At 45.7% G+C, this 18,058-nt stretch overlaps 1 protein-coding gene across 1 annotated transcript in view; it reads left to right on the forward strand.

Annotated features, from left to right (window-relative positions):
* The window catches only part of SUMO1 (small ubiquitin like modifier 1), a 582,241-nt gene that overhangs the window by 276,559 nt on the left and 287,624 nt on the right, over positions 1–18,058 (forward strand). Inside the window, 1 exon segment of the mRNA XM_044075100.1 lies at positions 15,654–15,731. Coding sequence (XP_043931035.1) covers positions 15,654–15,731 — 78 coding nt within the window.

Below are 18,058 nucleotides of genomic sequence, written 5' to 3' on the forward strand. Positions count from 1 at the left end.
CACAGGGAACTAAGCTAAGGGAACGGCAAAAGCCAACACATTCTGGCTAGGCTTATGAATGCCTTCGGGCAGATAGCCTAGTACCCACCTATGAACCTACTGTCTCAGCAGAACTATCAAATTCTGCACACTCCGCTCCAAACTTTGAATCTTGCAGCATGGCTAATCAACTAATTTCACCAGTTGCATCTCTCAGCAAAGCTGTGATGGATGTCATTTTGGAGGCTAGAAGGCCAAGTACTAGAAAATCGTATGCTGACAAATGGAAAAGATTCTGTGCCTGGAGCCAAGCATAATGAATAAGCACAGCAATGCCCAATATTCCTTAGATTCTGCAATACTTAACTGAGATGCTTCACAAGGGCCTATCTTTTTCTTCCATAAAAATCCATGCCTCTGCCATTTCAGCTCATTACAACACAGAGCCTCCCCTCTTTTCTCATCCTCTGCTAAAGCAGTACCTCAGGGGAGCCAAAAATTTAAGACCTCCCAGGAGAGCTCCAACTCCTGCATGGAACCTCAATTTTGTTTTGGAAGAACTCACTCTACCTCCTTTTGAGCCAGCTGCTACTGGGGACCAAAAATTTCTCTCTTGGAAAACAGCTTTTCTTTTAGCAGTCACTTCAGCTAGAAGGATTTCGTAACTACAGGCTCTTATGGCAGTGGAGCCTTTCATTATTTTTTTACCTGGACAGGGTGGCTCTCAGGACCAGTCCATCCTTTATACCTAAAGTGGTATCTAGTGTGGCCCTTAATCAGACCATTCATCTGCAAACTTTCTTCCCAAATCCACAGAACAAGGGTGAACGGATTCTGCATTCATTGGATGTACACAGACAACTAAGATTCTAATTAAACAGGACAAAATCTCTAAGAAAATCTGAACAATTACTGGTGGCATTTGCTGCAGAGGGAAAGGCTATTTCAAAGCAGACTATTTCCAAATGGATAAGATATTGCATTCATTTCTGCTATATGCACCATGGTAAACCTGTCCCCAAGGGGATCAGATCTCATTCCACCAGGGCTGCATCTACTTCTGCAGCCTTTCTCAGTGGGGTTCCTACCAGAGACATTCTAGAAGCTGCTACCTGGAGCTCAGTTCATACGTTCACCAAACATTACCATTTACCTCTCTTCTCTAAATCCAGAGCAGGCTTTTCCACTGCTGTCCTGCAGGGCCTTATAGCTGCTCCTAATGCTGTATAAATCCATCCACACAACCATAGCTTTGGGATTCTACCCAAATGTAATGACTGCAACAGTGAAACACGAAGAACATAGTACAGTTGTTTACACTTACCATAAATGTAGATGTTCGAGTGTATTCACTGTTGCAGTCCTGGTTACCCTCCCTCCAGCCCCCTGTTTTTCTCTAACTATACCTCTCATTTCTGTTACTATTTTTAAAAGCTGTTTTGGTGTATTTGCTTTTGTTTGGAGGTATATGTTTTGTGTTTTTTTTATTCTGCATATATATATATATATATATATATATATATATATATATATATATATATTGCTCCCCATTTGGGGGGCACGTGACATCTGGGGCAAGAAAAACTGATGTAATGGCGTCGGCTGCAAGTTTTATACCCCTGACGACCTGATGTCATGGAAGAAAGGACAACAACCAACGCAGGACCCAAGACTTTGTTAATCAGGCCAACTGAGGGCAACCTGCCAGCAGATTACCCAAATGTAATGACTGCAACAGTGAATACTCTCTAACATCTACATTTATGGTAAGTGTACACAACTGTACTTTGTGTACACTTATCTTAAATGTAGATGTTAGAGTGCATTCACTGTTACAGTCCTGGTTTCCCTCCCTCCAGCCCCCTATGAGGGGCATCTGACATCTGGGGCAAGAAAAACTGATGTAATGGCGTCAGCTGTATGCTTTAGACCCCTGATGATCTGATGTCATGGAATATGAGACAGCAACCGACGCAGGACCCACGACTTTGATAAACAGGCCGACCCAAATGTGATGACTGCAAGAGTGAATACACTCAACATCTTTATTTATGGTAAGTGTATACACCTGTACTTTCCAATCATCCCCTTCCCTACTGGATCCAGTGTCCTCTAGGTTCCCTTAACCCTTCTTGGAGCAATCCCCCTGTAGGTACTCAAGACATCCGTCCTCCACCTCTTCTCTCTGGTCTTCCAGGAGTTTTTCTGAGGCTGATGTGGATAGGATGCTGGCTTAGTCTCTCATGGGGTCAGTGAGCTGACCTATGACTATTTCCCCTTTGATTTCTCTCTCTCTGATCCAGTCTACTGTTTCAGAGCTCTTGGATCTGAGACCTCTGGGGGTGTCCTCATTGGATCCAAAGACAGTCTGTTCTTCGATTCTGGTTATTTCCCAGAGTCGTCCAGCCCCAAGCCTTTAGAAGCCAGAAGAGTCTCAGAGCAAAAGCATCTGCACCGGTTCCAGGCAACCAGACTCTACTCCAAACATATTGGAGCCGTCCCTGCCCCTCGTGTTTTGGCACTGGGCAGCTCAGGTCTGAATTCTTCCTTGGATGGAGTGATTGTGGGGTTGCAGGAGACAAAGGTTTGGGTAATTTTGGCTCCTTTGCCATTGACTTAGGCTTCCCCAGACAGTCTGCCTTTGAGGTTCTGGAGAGGACCTTCTCTTTACCTAGAGATAGGACATCCTGTCCCCCTTGATCAGAAACTTTGCCTCCTTCAGTTCTTGGTGCTGAGCCTCGTTCTTTTGTTGCACTGGGACAGCCAGTCTGTTCAAGCCTCCTGTCAGTCTGACAGGACTACCCCATCTTTTCTGATACCTCTCCAGACTACACAGCTGATATAAGGTCCCCTTGAAAAAGAATGTGTCAAAGGAGACACCTAGATTCACCTCATAGGTTCATAGGTAGGTGCTAGGATGTCGGCCCTGGGGCCTATACAACCCCAGCCAAAACAGGTACCCTGGCTTTTGCCACCCAAGAAAATTATTTTCCTGTGCCACTGTCGAGCAGAGTCACAGAAGTGATCCCTGGGGTGAATTTCCTATTTCCCATCCAATCATCAAGATGTTTCTTGAAGAGTGCTAATGAGGATCTTTGTGTGATATAGATAGATAGTTTATTCCAGAGTATGGGAAGTCTCTGGGACAGGAATCTATCCCTCCAGCATGTTCTGTTTATTGTGGTGACAAGGATGTTATGTGATCCTATCTCGCCTACATTCTGTACTGATGGGCTCGGAGCCGATCCCTCGGCTCCGACTCGGCACGCCATGCTATAGAGCGATGCCTCTTATTGGCTGAGCTATTTCTTATCCCAGGATGCACCGCCACTAATCCCCCAGATCTCGTTTGCCGCTTACAAGCTTAGACGTGGTCTCAACTTGGCTGGGCTAAGTACTAATTTATTTAGGCTTTTCCTGTCAGGAATTTGCTTGCTTTGAACCCAAAAGCTGTTTTAACAGCTATTGTTGTGATACGAGTGTGTTTTGAACAGTTCTGTTGAGGAATTTGTGTTTTTCGTCAAGGGAAGGTTTCCCGTTTTAGAGGGGCTTTCCCCTGTTGCTACTTGCTATTCTAGCATTTTATTTGTGGGTCAAGTACCCGTTTAAGTTAGAGGGTCTTGACTCTCTCTTTCTGTGTGTGTTTTTTTTTTGTACAACTGTATTGTGACCAAAAAAAAAAACTTTATATATTTTGTGCTTAAACTGTTAAGTTTTGGTGTGTTTCTCTTTAGACAGGTGTGTTATCTAATTTAGTCATGTCCAAAGAGCATAGACCATCCGGGTTTAAAAAGTGCGCGAGGCGTGGTTATAAGATGTCCATAACGGACGACCACTCCTCGTTCGTCTATTGTTTAGGCGCCAAGCACCTACAAGAATCATGTAGCGTGTGTCACGCCTTCTCATCAAGGGTCCTCCAGGAGAAGAAAAACAAATTAATCCTTAAGGGGTTAATTAAGCCATCCTTTGAGGAGGCTTTATCTTCCTCTCCCTCTCCTTCAAAAAAGAAGAAAGCGTCGGCTCCGACCAGTCAGTCTGAACCGACTGCCAAAAAACCTAGGCAGACTTCTCCATCGGCTCCACGGACTTCGGAGCCGAGGGCGGAACGGTCTGCCTCGATGCCTCCAGTCTCGACCCCTCTGGTTTCGGAGCCGAGGACTGGGGCATCGAGAGGCGGGTCACCTTCATCGGCTCCACTGATATTGGAGCCGATGAGGGTTGCCAGCTCAGACTCTTCCCCTTCGAAGCCGAAGTCCTCGTCGGCACCGAGGGAAATTACCTTGAGATCTGCCTCGGAGCCGATAATTATAGAATCCATTCAGAGCCGGTCCCCTAGTCCTTTGGAGCCGATGGAGAAATCGGTTCGGACCCGATCGGTATCATCCAGATCATCCAAGATGTCTGATTCGGACATCGACAGGGTGCTCCTAAGACTCTTCCAGTCTCCGGTGTTCCAAAAGATGGTTTCGGCTCCAGCCCATTCGGCTTTGGAGCCGATGGTCCACCTCCCTACTATGGTTCCTCCTCCAACAGCCTCAGCACCGTTGGAGCCGGTGCTGGTGGAACCGGTGGAGGTTTTAGGGTCGGGCCCGACCCTTACTCCAACTCCGGCTCTTGGGTCGGAGTTCGCACGTGAGCTTCTTCCGTCGGCCCCCGGGGGGGTGCTTCGGGATTGATGTTTTCGGTCCCAAGTCTCCCTCTCGGTGCGTCAGCTGCGGGAGTGCCGTCTACTGTCGTGGCCACGGAGGTGGGACCCTCCCAGGATTTTGGTGGTCCCGCCTTCAGGGCTATGAGGAGTGCGTTAGCCAAATCATCTTTGGCTACCTCCACGGTCTCCCCAGCTCCTTCCCTGCATACCGAGACTGGGTCTTTGGCAGTCCCCCTGTCCTTAGACAGCAGAGCCCCGGGGCCTGAGGTTACCCCCACTGGGGTTTCCCCCCCTCCTGGAGGTCCTTCTGAAGCTTCTTCGGAAGAACCCCCCAGGAAAAGATCGTGCAAGAGGAAGCACGTTGACTCCCCTGATGAGTCTCTTACATCAGACACTGATCTCGATGATGCAGAGGGGTCCCCTAAGTCGTCCTCAGATGATGTCTCCTTTGCAGACATCCTGGAAGCCCTTAAACAACGAGGCGGCTGGCAGTCCAAACCCCCTTCTGCTGATGAGTCGGTGTTCCTTAAGGCCTTCGGGGCTCAGCCCTCCGCCTCCTGGGTGTCTCCACCCTTCGAGCTCTTGGATTTGATCTGTCGAAGGGCGTGGGAACACCCAGACTCTGTGGAACCGGTGCCTGCTCGTCCGAATAAGTTCCTTTCAGCACCCCCTGAAAAAGAGTTTCTAACTAAAGGTGTGGCTGTATATGCTTTGGTGGTGGCATCTGCTACCCAGCAAGATGTAGCAGAGGCTTCGACGTCCGTCCATCCTCCTAATAAGGAGTCTAGGAGTATGGATCGGTACGGAAAGCGCACCCTAAGTTCAGTGGCCTTTACATTAAGGTCCTTGAACTACCTTACGCACTTTGCTAGATTTCAGAGGGATCTGATTAAAGAACTTTCCGATACCCTCTTGGGTAACCTGCCTGAGGAGCTGGCCCAGACGGCTGGCTCTCAGCTGGCTACATTGTTGTCCATTTCAAACTCGTCCATGAGGCTCATTTCTTATGCGGCCGAAGGGGTGAGTAGAGCGGCGGGTACAGGCATTGCTCTACGGAGACAAGCCTGGCTCCGCCGGTGTCATTTCATGGAGGCCTTTAAGTCTTCCTTTGCCGACGCCCCCTTTGATGGGTCCTCCCTGTTTGGACCCAAGGTAAAGGACACACTGACCCACTGTGAACAGGAGGGTAAGACTCTGACTGCCGTAGGGGCACGATTTTCCACTCCCTTTTGGCCTTATCCCAAGGCTAAAAGAGGAGGGAAAATGTGGTTCCGTAGATCTCAGAAGCCTTACCCCTCTCAGCAGGAGGATTCCCCTTCCAGAGGCAGAGGAGGGGGAAATTCTTCCGGAAGACGCCGTCCCAGAGGCGGCAGAGGCCCTCGCAACACTGGAGACCGAGAGTCCTTTCGTGGCTCTTCGGCCTTTCACAGTCCCTGAGGGATTTCCCGACTGTGCAGCTCCGGAGCCAGCACCTAAAAGCCTGGGAAGGTATCACTCAGGACCGATGGGTGCTTCGAATTATCGCCGGAGGTTACACAATTCCTTTCTCTCATTCCCCACCTCAGTCCAAAAAAATCCCGGACCCGCCACCCAGTCAACGGGATACTGCAGCCTCAGAAGTTTCAAAGCTGCTGCAAAAAGGAGTCATCCAACCGGTCCCCGCAGACCAGATCGGATTAGGGACTTACTCAAGATTCTTTTTGGTGCCAAAAAAGACCGGGGACTTGAGGCCCATTTTGGACCTCAGCATTCTAAACCGTTCAGTCAAAGTCCAAGTTCCGAATGGTCACCCTACAAACCATTCTCCCATTGCTGGAGAAAGGTGTTTGGATGTGCTCCATAGATCTCAAGGACGCTTATTACCATATCATGGTACATCAAGCGTCCAGGAGACATCTGCGCTTCAGCCTAGGAGGCAGTCATTTTCAGTTCCGCGCGCTGCCCTTTGGTCTCACCACAGCCCCCAGGGTGTTCACCAAGTGTTTGGCAGTCGTGACTGCTCACCTGAGAAGTCTAGGATTCCAGGTGTTTCCGTATCTAGACGACTGGCTCCTAACTGCCACCTCCAAGCATCTACTACTGCGGAGCCTACAAGCCAGTATATCACTGGGCAATTCCCTTGGAATCACCTTCACTTGGCCAAAGTCTGTGTTGCTGCCATCTCAACGAATAAGATTCATAGGGGTAGAGATAGACTCAAACCGAATGCGGGTCTATCTACCTACAGACAGAATAGAAACCATACAGACTCAAGTTCGAGCCTTACTTCCCAGGTCCAAAGCCCCAGCCAGAATGGTCCTGCAGCTATTGGGATCCATGTCCGCCACGGTTCTTCTAGTCCCCTTGGCAAGGTTGCACATGAGAATTCTCCAGTGGCTTCTTTCAGCTCAGTGGTCCTTTCAGGAACTCCCTCTCAGTCACCTCATATGGATCACGGAAACATGCAAACGGGACCTTCGCTGGTGGCTAGTGCCTCCAATTTGGATCAGGGCGACCCTTTGTTCCACCTCCTCCTCGGCCACTTTGACCACGGACGCCTCCCAGATGGGATGGCGGGGCATTCCCTGGGCAGGTCAGTCCAAGGCAAATGGCACCCAGAAGAGACCCTACTTCATATCAACATCCTAGAAATGAGGGCGGTGCTTCTGTCCCTTCAAGCCCTTCACGATTACCTCCCTCAGGGCGTAATTGCCGTTCACTCAGACAACATGTCAGTTGTCTGGTACCTGAACAAACAGGGAGGGACCAGATCCTATCCTCTTTGCAGAGAGGCCATGAGAGTCTGGGAATGGGCAGTCTCGACCAAACGCTTTCTAGTGGCTACTCATATCCCGGGCAAGTCCAATGTGATAGCCGACAGACTGAGCAGAACCATCCTCTCTCCTCACGAATGGTCTCTGAACATGACAGTTGCAAGTCAGATTTTCAACAAATGGGGAGTTCCGTGTTGCGACCTCTTCGCGACTCCACTAAATGCGAAGTGCAAAAAATTCTTCTCACTAACCCCGGCTCCGGGGAAGAGCCCCATGGACGCACTAGCCCGTCCTTGGCCCACCGGATTGCTTTATGCCTTCCCCCCAGTTCCTCTCCTTCCCAGGGTGATCCAAAAGGCATCTCTCTTGGGGAGCAAAATGATCTTAATTGCTCCTTACTGGCCTCGTCAAGTATGGTTTCCCTATCTTCGGAAATATGCTCTGGAAGGTCCATGGTTCCTGGATCAGATCCCAGACCTTTTGGTTCATCAGTCGGGACTATTCCACCATTCCCTGCACACCTTAAAATTGACGGCTTGGCTCCTCCTCTTCCGACTATAGTCAGGAGTCATACATTGGATCCAGAGGTTGTACACATATTATCTTCGGCCCATAAGTCTGCTACAAAGAAACTGTATTCTAGCAAATGGAAAAGATTTGCTATTTGGGCTCAACTCCGCGGCCTGGATCCCATCTTTATTCCCGTGGCAGAAGTACTAAAATTTTTAACTTCTCTTTTCAATCAAGGCTCTTCAGTCTCTACCATCAAGGTTCAATTGGCAGCGATTTCCAATTTTCACGAATCTATAAACCCACCCTTAATGAGCAACAGATTGTGTAAGACCTTCTTGAAAGGTGCTGCGCTTTTAAGACCTCCGATTTCTCATCCTGCTCCTCCATGGGATCTCGATGTGGTGTTACGCACCTTAACTTCCTCCCCCTTCGAACCGGCAGCTACATGTGATCTAAAATTTCTATCATGGACAACTGCTTTTCTGGTGGCGATTACTTCTGCCAGAAGAGTTTCAGAGCTTCAAGCTTTGTCTGTAAAAACCCCCGTACTTGGTTTTTCACAAAGACAGAGTATCTCTCAGGCCAAATCCTTCCTTTGTCCTTAAAGTTTGTTCCAGTTTCTGCCTACAACAATCGTTAGAACTTCCAGTCTTTTTTCCAAAATATTCTAACAAAGCGGAATTCATATTCCACACATTAGATGTCCACAGGCAGTTGCGTTTTTATTTAGAGAGGTCCAAACAAACAAGGAAAACAGATCAGTTGTTTGTATCCTTTGCAGACAATAAATTGGGAAAAGCTGTCACAAAGGTCACTATTGCCAAATGGATCAGGGACTGTATTGCTCAAGCTTATTCTTATTCTAACAAAGAGCTTACCACCTCTGTCAAAGCTCATTCTACAAGGGCTATGGCTACTTCGATAGCATTTCATTCTAAGCTTGCCATTAGTGACATTTGTGCTGCGGCTACATGGTCTTCCCCGCACACTTTAATTTCCCACTACAAATTGGATGTGGCATCTAGAGGACAAGCTTCATTTGGTTCCACAGTGCTCAGGAGTGTTTTCCAATGAGCCACCCAGGATTTAGGTGCTAGGGACGCTGTCCCATCAGTACAGAATGTAGGCGAGATAGGATCACATAACATCTTTTAGTTATGTACTTACCATAACTTTAGATGTTTGGGATCCATCTCCACATTCCTAATAACCCACCCTCCTTCCCCTTCCTTGGAGATCAGAGGATATCAGAAGGTCCGAATCCTGTTGTTTCATCTTGAAACATCTAACAATGTTATATAAACAAGTTGTGCATGTGTGCATGAATGCGGACAAACAAGATCTGGGGGATTAGTGGTGGTGCATCCTGGGATAAGAAATAGCTCAGCCAATAAGAGGCCTCGCTCTATAGCATAGCGTGCCGAATCGGAGCCGAGGGATCGGCTCCGAGCCCATCAGTACAGAATGTAGGCGAGATGGATCCCAAACATCTAAAGTTATGGTAAGTACATAACTAAAAGTTTAGGTCCCTAGAGTGTGTAGCTCGGAGGGATTGGGATTTCTTTAAGTGGAGCATGTCCAACATCTCTGGGTTTGACATAGCTTTGTATGTTAGGCAGAGATCACCCCTGAGTAGGCGATATGCAACGGAGTAAAGCTGGAGTTTTTTTAGACTGTCTGCATAGGGCATCTGTTTGAGGCCAGTAATCCTCTTTGTGAGGTATTTCTGCAGCCTTTCCAGTTGTAGATGTCTTGTGAGGCCCATACCAAAAGGGTGTTGTACTCTATAATGGGTCTAATGAATGATGAGTAGAGGGAAACAATGACCTCTTTTTTTCTGGATGAGAAACCTTTTGTGATGAGGTGCACCACGTAGAAGGATTTCCTGACTACTGTGGTGATGTGACTATCAAAGGAGAGACTACTGTCCACCTGTGTCCCAAGGTCTCGTCACACTTTCAGTGTTAAGTATATTACCGCCTATGTTGTAGTTCATGGGTACAGAGTTTTTACCATAGGGGATGACAATGCACTTTTTGGCATTGAGCTTTAGGCCATGGCTTTGACACCAGGCATCTGTGTTAGTGAGGCCCTTTTGTAGGATGTCCACATCGTGGGAGTTTCGATTAGGGCTCCTAGTTTGCAGTCATCTGCAAACTTCGTTAGACAAAGATCTTCTGTGTTAGCCTGTACTTCAGAGAAGTAGATACCAAACAGGAGAGGACCCAGGACTGAACCCTGTGGTACTCCACTTGTCACTGGTCTGAAATCAGATTTGGAGTCTGCTACTTTCACAGTGTGGGTTCTGTCAGTGAGCCAGTTGGCAACCCATCTTGTGACATAGGGATTTATACCTAGTTTAGTGAGTTTATCTATAATTCCAGAGTGGGGAATGGTGTCGAAGGCCTTGGTAAGATCTAGATAGGCTCTGTGAACCACCTTACCCTCGTCTACGGCTTTGGTGACTGCTTCACAGAAGTCAGTCAGGTTTAGGAGACATGATCTGCCTTTTACAAACCCGAACTGGGTGGGGTCCAGAGTTTGGAGATTACCAATGTCTTTATTTATAAGTTCCATGATACGTTCCATGGCCTTGCAGACCAGGCTCGCTAGGCTAATAGGGCGGTAGTTCCCAGGGTCCGTGGTGGCTCCCTCCTTGTGGAGTGGGATAACCATCGCTGTGCGCCATTCAGCAGGCACAAAGCCTGAGGTGAGGCTATGATTGAACATGGTACTTGGGTGGGGTGCCAGTTTGTTCTGTAGTTCATGTAGAACGCAGCCTGGGATGTTGTCTGGTCCCATGGATGCTGTGTTCTTGGCTTTGGAGAGTGTGGTTTTTATCTGTGCAGCCGTGATTACAGGAACTTCGCATTCTTCTGGTATAGAGATGGGCTCTTTATGGAGTAAGAGGGGGGTAAAGTTAGCACTGAACCTATCTGCCAGGATGTTGGCAATATCAGTTGGGTCTGTGTATTTAGTGTCATTGTGCTGTAACTCAGAGTAGATCTGAGTCTTGCCATTGAGATTCTTGACATAGCTATAGAATGCTTTGTGATTGTCTTTAGAATCAGTGGCAATTTTTGTTTTCATAACTAGCTTTGGAGGATTTTATCAGGGATCGCAGCTTCTTACTGTGGCTGACCAGGGATCACCTCCACTCATGGGATTTTACTCTCTTTTGCAGCAGTTTCTTCCTTCTGTTGTACAGTTTGTTTATGGCAGCAGTCTATCACAGAGGATAAGCATTTCTCCTGATGTGAGCAAGAAAAGACTCTGCCTGCTATAGAGATACATTTTTTCTACTCCTCAAAGACCCTTTTCCTGGAATCAGCAAGGAGGTAGAAAGTTGTGGTTCCATAAAGCCTAGGGTCCTTTTCAAGACTCACGATGAAATAGTTCTCCCAGGGGCAGAGGGCGAGCTCAAATGAGACATTGCCCCCTGCAGCAGAGGCTGCCTACAGAATTAGGGTTTCCCTGACTCCTCCTTGGACAAACCCTGTCAGTGGTCCTGAAAAGGGGTCCAACTGCTCCCCTCTGCAGTTACTCCAGGTGGGGGGGGGGGCATTTGTCTTTTCACCAAAGAGCCTGGCTATACATAACAAAAGATTCCTTGGTGCAGAGATTTCTGCTCCAGAAGTTATGTAATATCATTTTCACCCCCCCCCCGAATAATGAAAAGAATCCTGATGTTCTTCCCAATCAGAGGGAAGTAGCAGCATTAGAAATAGAAAAGCTGTTAGAAAAAGAGTATTTTCTATCGATGGGGCCAGCCATGCTGGAACATATTTGCATCTCCTCTCAGCAACAAGTGCAGCAGGTTCTTTTCCATGACCCCCCCCCCCCCCGACAGGGGAGTCCCCAAAAGATGCTGTAATCCACGGTTGGCCTTCCAGGCTTCTTTATGCTTACCCACCATTACCTCTTATTTCCAGTTTTCTACAGAAGGCATTCTGGTTGAAGGGCACAGTTATCCTTATTGCCCCCTTTTGGCCTCATTGGATTTGGTTCCCATTTCTCTGGCCTCACCTTGTACATCCTCCTTGGACACTACATCCAAAAGACCTCTTGTCTCACCAGACAGGTAAATCATTTATCTGGACTTAACAGGCCCCAAGCTAACTGCATGGTGTCTCCAATTGCTAATTGCTAGACCACCCAGGCTGTCCTTTTGGTCTGTTATATTTAATTATCTTCTCAAAACGTTTCTGCTAGAAAGATCTACAAAGTAAATGGAAGATATTTGTGTTCTGGGTCCTCAACAGGGATCTGAGCCCCCTGTCTGCCCCTGTACCTGCTATACTTGATTTTCTAGTTTCAGTTGTCAGTGAAGGGGCTAGTTTTTCCACTGTTAAGGTCCAATTGGCTGCCATTTTGAGCTTCCACATAGGCAAAAATAACTCTACCATAGCTTCTTATAGGTTGTGTAACACTTTTCTCAAAGGGGCCTTTTTCTTCAGACCTCTTTGGGAGTTAACTGTTGTGCTTCAGGCCTTGACCCAAACTCCCTTTGAACTTTCAGCCAGATCAAATTTATTTATTTAAGTTTGATGGCCGGGGAAGTCCACTGGGCCATAAAAAGCCCATTTTCAGTGGAGGCCCGGGGAGAAGAGCTCCAGTACATTACATTTTACATGTTACAATAGAAAAACAATACTTCAAACAGAAAGGTTAAACATTAAGTTATAAGACCTTAGTAGATTAACATTTAATTATATAGTTACTAGCTTTCAGTAGGTAAGGTGAACCTTGTGCATGAAGGAAGTATCTGTATATTTATTTGGAAAGTATAGTACATCAGATAGAAGAGAGAAGATCTGTCACTGGTAGAGGACAGATTGTCTTTGGTTGAGATATAAGCAATAGTAGATGGTAAATGGAGAAGATTTCAGAGCCAGGTAAAAAAGAGAGGTGGTTTGAAAGGGGTTATGTTGGAGTGTGACATGGGCATTCTCATTTGGAAGAAAGATGGGAGAATAGCTGAGATTTGAAATTGGTATGGTTAGGTAGGTTGTGTAGGTGGGAGTGGAGAGAGTTCCATTGTTTAGCTAAAGAGTAGGACAGTAGTAGTTGGCCAGGAGGGTGTGATGGGTTGTGGACTTGAAGGAGATTTTGGTTTTTGGATCTGAGTGAGCGGTTGGGAATATAGGGTTTTAAGGATGTAGCAAGAGAAGGGCAGTTGTCAGGTTTAAAGATAATCTTGTAGACAGTGTTGAGTTGTAGGTAACTAAAATAGTTGGGTAGTTCAAGCCATTTGAGAGTGTGGAGGGAGTGGCAGTGGTGGGATGAGTTTTACAAATTTGCAAATTTTGTGGTAGCAAGATCTGAGTTTTGGTAGTAAGCCAAGATGGAGATTGGGGAACAGGGGGGCACCCATACTTAAGAGAGGGAAGAAGGAAGGTAGATGCAAGGGTTTGTCTGGTTGAGGGGGTGAGGAAGCAGTTGTGCTTGTAGAGGAGACCTAGTTTTTGTTGGGTTTTCTTGATTGAGGAGTAGATGTGGGTATCACATTTTAGTTCTTCATCAGTGATGATGCCGAGAAGCTTGGTGTTGGGAACAAGTTCAAGGGGTGTGTTGTTCTGGCTGTGTATGGTGAATGAGTTTTTGCCAATCATGGAGTTTTTAGTAGAGGAAAAAAATCTTAAGTTTAGTTTTATTTGCATTTAGAGCCAGATGGTTGGATTGCATCCAGGTTTCTGTTTTGGAAAAGGCTAATTGGGTTTTTGCTAGGAGCTTGGAGGGGGAGAAGGTTGAGCAGGTGATTGTAGAGTCATCTGCATATTGGATGACAGAGGATTCTGGGATGGAGTAGTGGAAGTTGTTAATGAAAATATTGAAGAATAGAGGACCAAGAACGGAACCTTATGAGACGCCGGTGGGTGTAGGTAGGAAGGGGGAGGTTGAAGTTTTCCACTGGACAGCTTGTTGGTGGTTAGACTGGTAGCTGGAAAATCAAGTTAAGGTGGTGGGAGAGAGATGAAGGGTAGAGAGTTTGGAAATGAGTAAGGTGTGGGAGATGGTGTCAAAGGCTTTAGACAAATCTACAAGTAGTGCAGATACAAATTTGCCAGAGTCGTGTTCAAGGTTGATTGTTTCAAGAAAGGAAAGAAGGGCAGTCATGGTACTTTGGCCAGGGTGGAAGCCAAGTTGGGTAGAGGAGAGGAGATGGTTTAGGGTTAGGTGTGTCATGAGTTGAGCTTGGATAGTTTTTTCTAGAATTTTAGGGGGAGGGGAAATGATGGCAATAGGCCTGAAGTTGGTGGTGGTAGTGTTTTTTCTACCTTTGTGGAGAGTAATGATGTAAGTGTGACGCCAGATAGAAGAAACATAAGATTCTTGTATGGATCTATTTATAAGAATAGAGATAGAATAGGCAATGCGGTCTGCAGATTGTTTGAGGAAGGTAGGTGGAAGATTGGTGCATTGCAACAGGTTTTGAGTTTGAGGAGAAGACTTTTTTATAGTCCATGTGGGAATGGGAGTTAGGTGGAAGGGTGTGGAGGAAGGTGGGTGATTGGGGTGGTGGTTGGGGGTGGAGGGGCTGAGGCTGGAGGAGCAGGATAATTTTTGATCTTGGAAATCCATTTTTCTAGTTGCTATCAGATCAGCTACATGAGTATCTGAACTCCAGGGTCTGTCTTCCAAATCCCCTGGTTTTCCACAAAGATAAGGTTTCCTTACAGACCAACTGTCTTTGTTGCCTATGATAGCTTCTAAGTCTAATGTCAGCCAGGTCATTAACCTCCCAGTTTTCTTCCCAAACTTTTCAAATAAGGGAGAGTACATGCTCCATCTTTTGGATATGCACAAATAACTTTGCTTTCATTTCCATAGAACCAAGGATTTCAGGAAAATAAACAAATTTATTTCTCTCTCTCCCAACAGCTTGGATAACCCAGTTTCCAAAGTTAAACTGGCCAAATGGTTAACTGATTGCATCTCCTTTGTCTATACTAAAAGTATTATTCCTGTCTTAAGTTTTCTAGAGCTCATTCCACTAGGTCTGTAGTGGTCTCTTCAGCTTTTTAGTGAAGAGCTTCCATAGATTACATTGTGTAGTTGCCACTTGGACCAATGCTCGTACTTTATTGCTCATGACAAATTGGATTTGGTGTCCAGGAGCAGAGCTGCCTTTGGCTTCGCAGTACTCCAGAATACCCTTCTTTGAGGGCCTACCAAAGTACATCTAGCAGGGGACTCTGTCCCATTAGTTGAGGAATGAATTAAAATGACATAATCAGATTAAAAAGATTTGTACTCCCCATAAAATTTTATCTGTGTTGTCCATGTTCATTCTTCCTCATCACCCCCCCCCCACCTGCCCCCTTCCCTTCGTTCCTGGAAGGACCTCCACATTTTTTCTTTGGGAACTGCTGTTCCTTGTTTGAGCTCTAGCATTTTTTCTTCTATCCTTTCCATGTCCTTTAGGGTATTGTCTTTTTATTCCTAAAGGCTGCATACTAAATCTGAGGTATGTTAGGTTAGCTGGGAATTATGGGTAAAGGGAGAAGCTTTTTGAGCTTTTGGATCCCGAGATCTGGTAGTAGCAGACTAGTCAGATCTGTTATGGATCCGAGACCCTTCAGTTGAGGAAGAATGAAAATGGACAACACATGGAATGTTATGGTGAGTACATAACTTTTTATTTTTCTGGTTATAATTACTGGTGGATTGGTTAGTAGTGGTACAGTTGGATGTAGTCTTGGTTATTTTTTATTTTCTCATGATTAAGTGTGTGCATTTTTTTCTGTATCTCTGTTCAGGATAACAGCGAAATACACTTTAAAGTGAAGATGACAACACATTTAAAGAAATTGAAAGAATCCTACAGTCAGCGACAGGTATGTAAGACTTGCACCACCTTATTTTGTTTTAATATGTTCTAGTTAACTCTGTTTTGAGATTCCGGTTTATTAACATACAAGAAAAGTAAAACCCTGATGAGTTCAGCTAGGAGACCATATATGCGGAAAGCAGCAAAAGTTGATAGTTGTGAAAAAAGGAAGCTTAATGAGTAGCACTTTCTCTGTGTATGAAGTCTGTCACCTTGTTTGTATTTTTGGTGACCTTGGATTAATGTAACTTCAGTAGTTTCAGTGGATTAGTGAAAATTAACTTTGAAAGGGGGGATGTTTGCTGGTGAGCATTATTAAAGCAGACTGCGTAATGGACTGCTTCCACATGGCCCAAGATACACATTCACCAAGTACTCTGAGGAGACATTTTCTAGGTATGAGTTTGTTTAGTGGATATTATCATGTTTGTTCTGATTAGATGTTATTGGATAACATTTTCTTTGGAAGATTAAATGCTGCTTTTACTCTCACTCTGGCATCAGAAGTGCAGGTGCAGATGCTGGAGACTGGATCCCAGAGTTAATCGCCATCTTGGTTGAGCACCACTAGCACTTGGAGGGAGACACCTCTGCAGTAAGGTAAACTGACTAATCACTCCAGCCCATTCATTTAGTTATAAGTTTTTTCACAATTTTGCTGTCTGTGAGGAGTGACATAAAGACCTTTGGCAGGATTTTGGTGGGAGAGTGCCTTTTTGAAAAAGTGGATATGAGAATGTGGAGGTCTTAATACAGATGATTTTGAGGGAATTAATCCTATTGGGAGGGGTAAGTCCAAGAAGTCATTGTTCCACTGTATCCTGTGCTCATCAGACCTATCATTGAGTACAATGTCCCCTTTGGTATGTACCTAACCAGGCATATCCACAGAGGTTCCTCACTAAAAGAATACAGGGCCTAAGTATTATGTCCTGTGTAGACCACCTCCAGGCCCTATTCCTGTATTCTGTCTCCTACAGACTTTTGAGGGGGATCTATTCCTGGTATACAGGGCATTGTCTGATCCCACTCCAATGGAACCCCTGCATATCCACAAAACAAACAGTACCAGAATTATCTGTTCTAAAGACTTATACCTTGCTTGTGATTTAAACAGGACCAGCTAGAGACATAGGTATGTATTCCAGAGACTGCCCCATCTATGGAACAGACTCTCCCCATCCATGTGAAGCAGGGTTCCTCCTTAACCCATTTCAAGTGCAACTTGGACAATTAGATGGGAAACAGGAAATTCATCCCTGGTTTAGTTAATCTCCCAGGCCCATGCTTACACTCATCAAGGGTATCAGAACTTGTCAGAGATTTGGGATGCATGGCTAGGCTTAAAAAGGCCCTTGTGGTCGTTATGAACAGCTCAAGTGCACTATGAATAGTTGTGTACACTTACCATAAATGTAGATGTTCGAGTGCATTCACTGTTGCAGTCCTGGTTACCCTCCAGCCCTCTGTTTTTCTCTTACTATACCTCTACTTTCTTCTACTATTAACCCCGAGTACCTTCTCATGGCGCCTCTGTGCTTAACACTGAGCGCGCCATGAGAAGATACTATATGCAAGCTGTTACCCCCCGAGTGCCTTCCACAAGCGTGAGAAACTCCATTGCAGGTTTGTAGCTGAAAACACGCTGAAATTGTAACTGAACTTGTTATTTGTCGTATTCAGTTATGATTCAGCATGTTTTTACATTACGTTTACATTAAACTTTTATTAGAAAATCTTCTTCTGAAGTTGTTGACTAAGCAAGCCGTGGCAGCCAATCGGATCTCTGCAATCCAAGCCACCACTTGCGTCACACCTCCATCCCCAAAATTGTTATTTTGTTTTGCTCTGACAGCACATGCCTTTTACAAGTAGGCAGAAACATGCTTCTCATCACAAAGGTTACCCCTATGCTGATAAATGCAGGCTCCTAATTACTCTACTGTAAGCCTGCTTACCCATCTGCGGCTTTATGCTGACTAGCTCATTTCTAAAGGTCAGTGCCTTTTTTTGCCCGGTAAGTGCTGGTACCTCTGCTGTCCTTTGTCTTTTTTTTTTTTTTTTTTAAAGAATCTTACTTTTTTACATAGGATATTTCTTTGTTCAGCATGGTTTCTCCCTGCAGTCAGGAAATATTTTGCAAAGCATTACTGTAGCACTGCTTCAATGCAGTTAAAACGGCAGTGTTGTTCGTCTGGCCACTAAGCTAACTCTGTATCGTGATTACATAAATAGTGAATTCAGTGTTAAACAGAATTAATTTACTGCCTTGTGTAAAGTCAGTGTCTTACTGTTATTCTGCTTTTCTTTGACTGTTTGCCAGCGAATGAACAG

The sequence above is a fragment of the Protopterus annectens genome, chromosome 6.part0, assembly GCF_019279795.1.
Source record: "Protopterus annectens isolate FY-2018-M chromosome 6.part0, PAN1.0, whole genome shotgun sequence".
NCBI classification, from domain to species: domain Eukaryota; kingdom Metazoa; phylum Chordata; order Ceratodontiformes; family Protopteridae; genus Protopterus; species Protopterus annectens.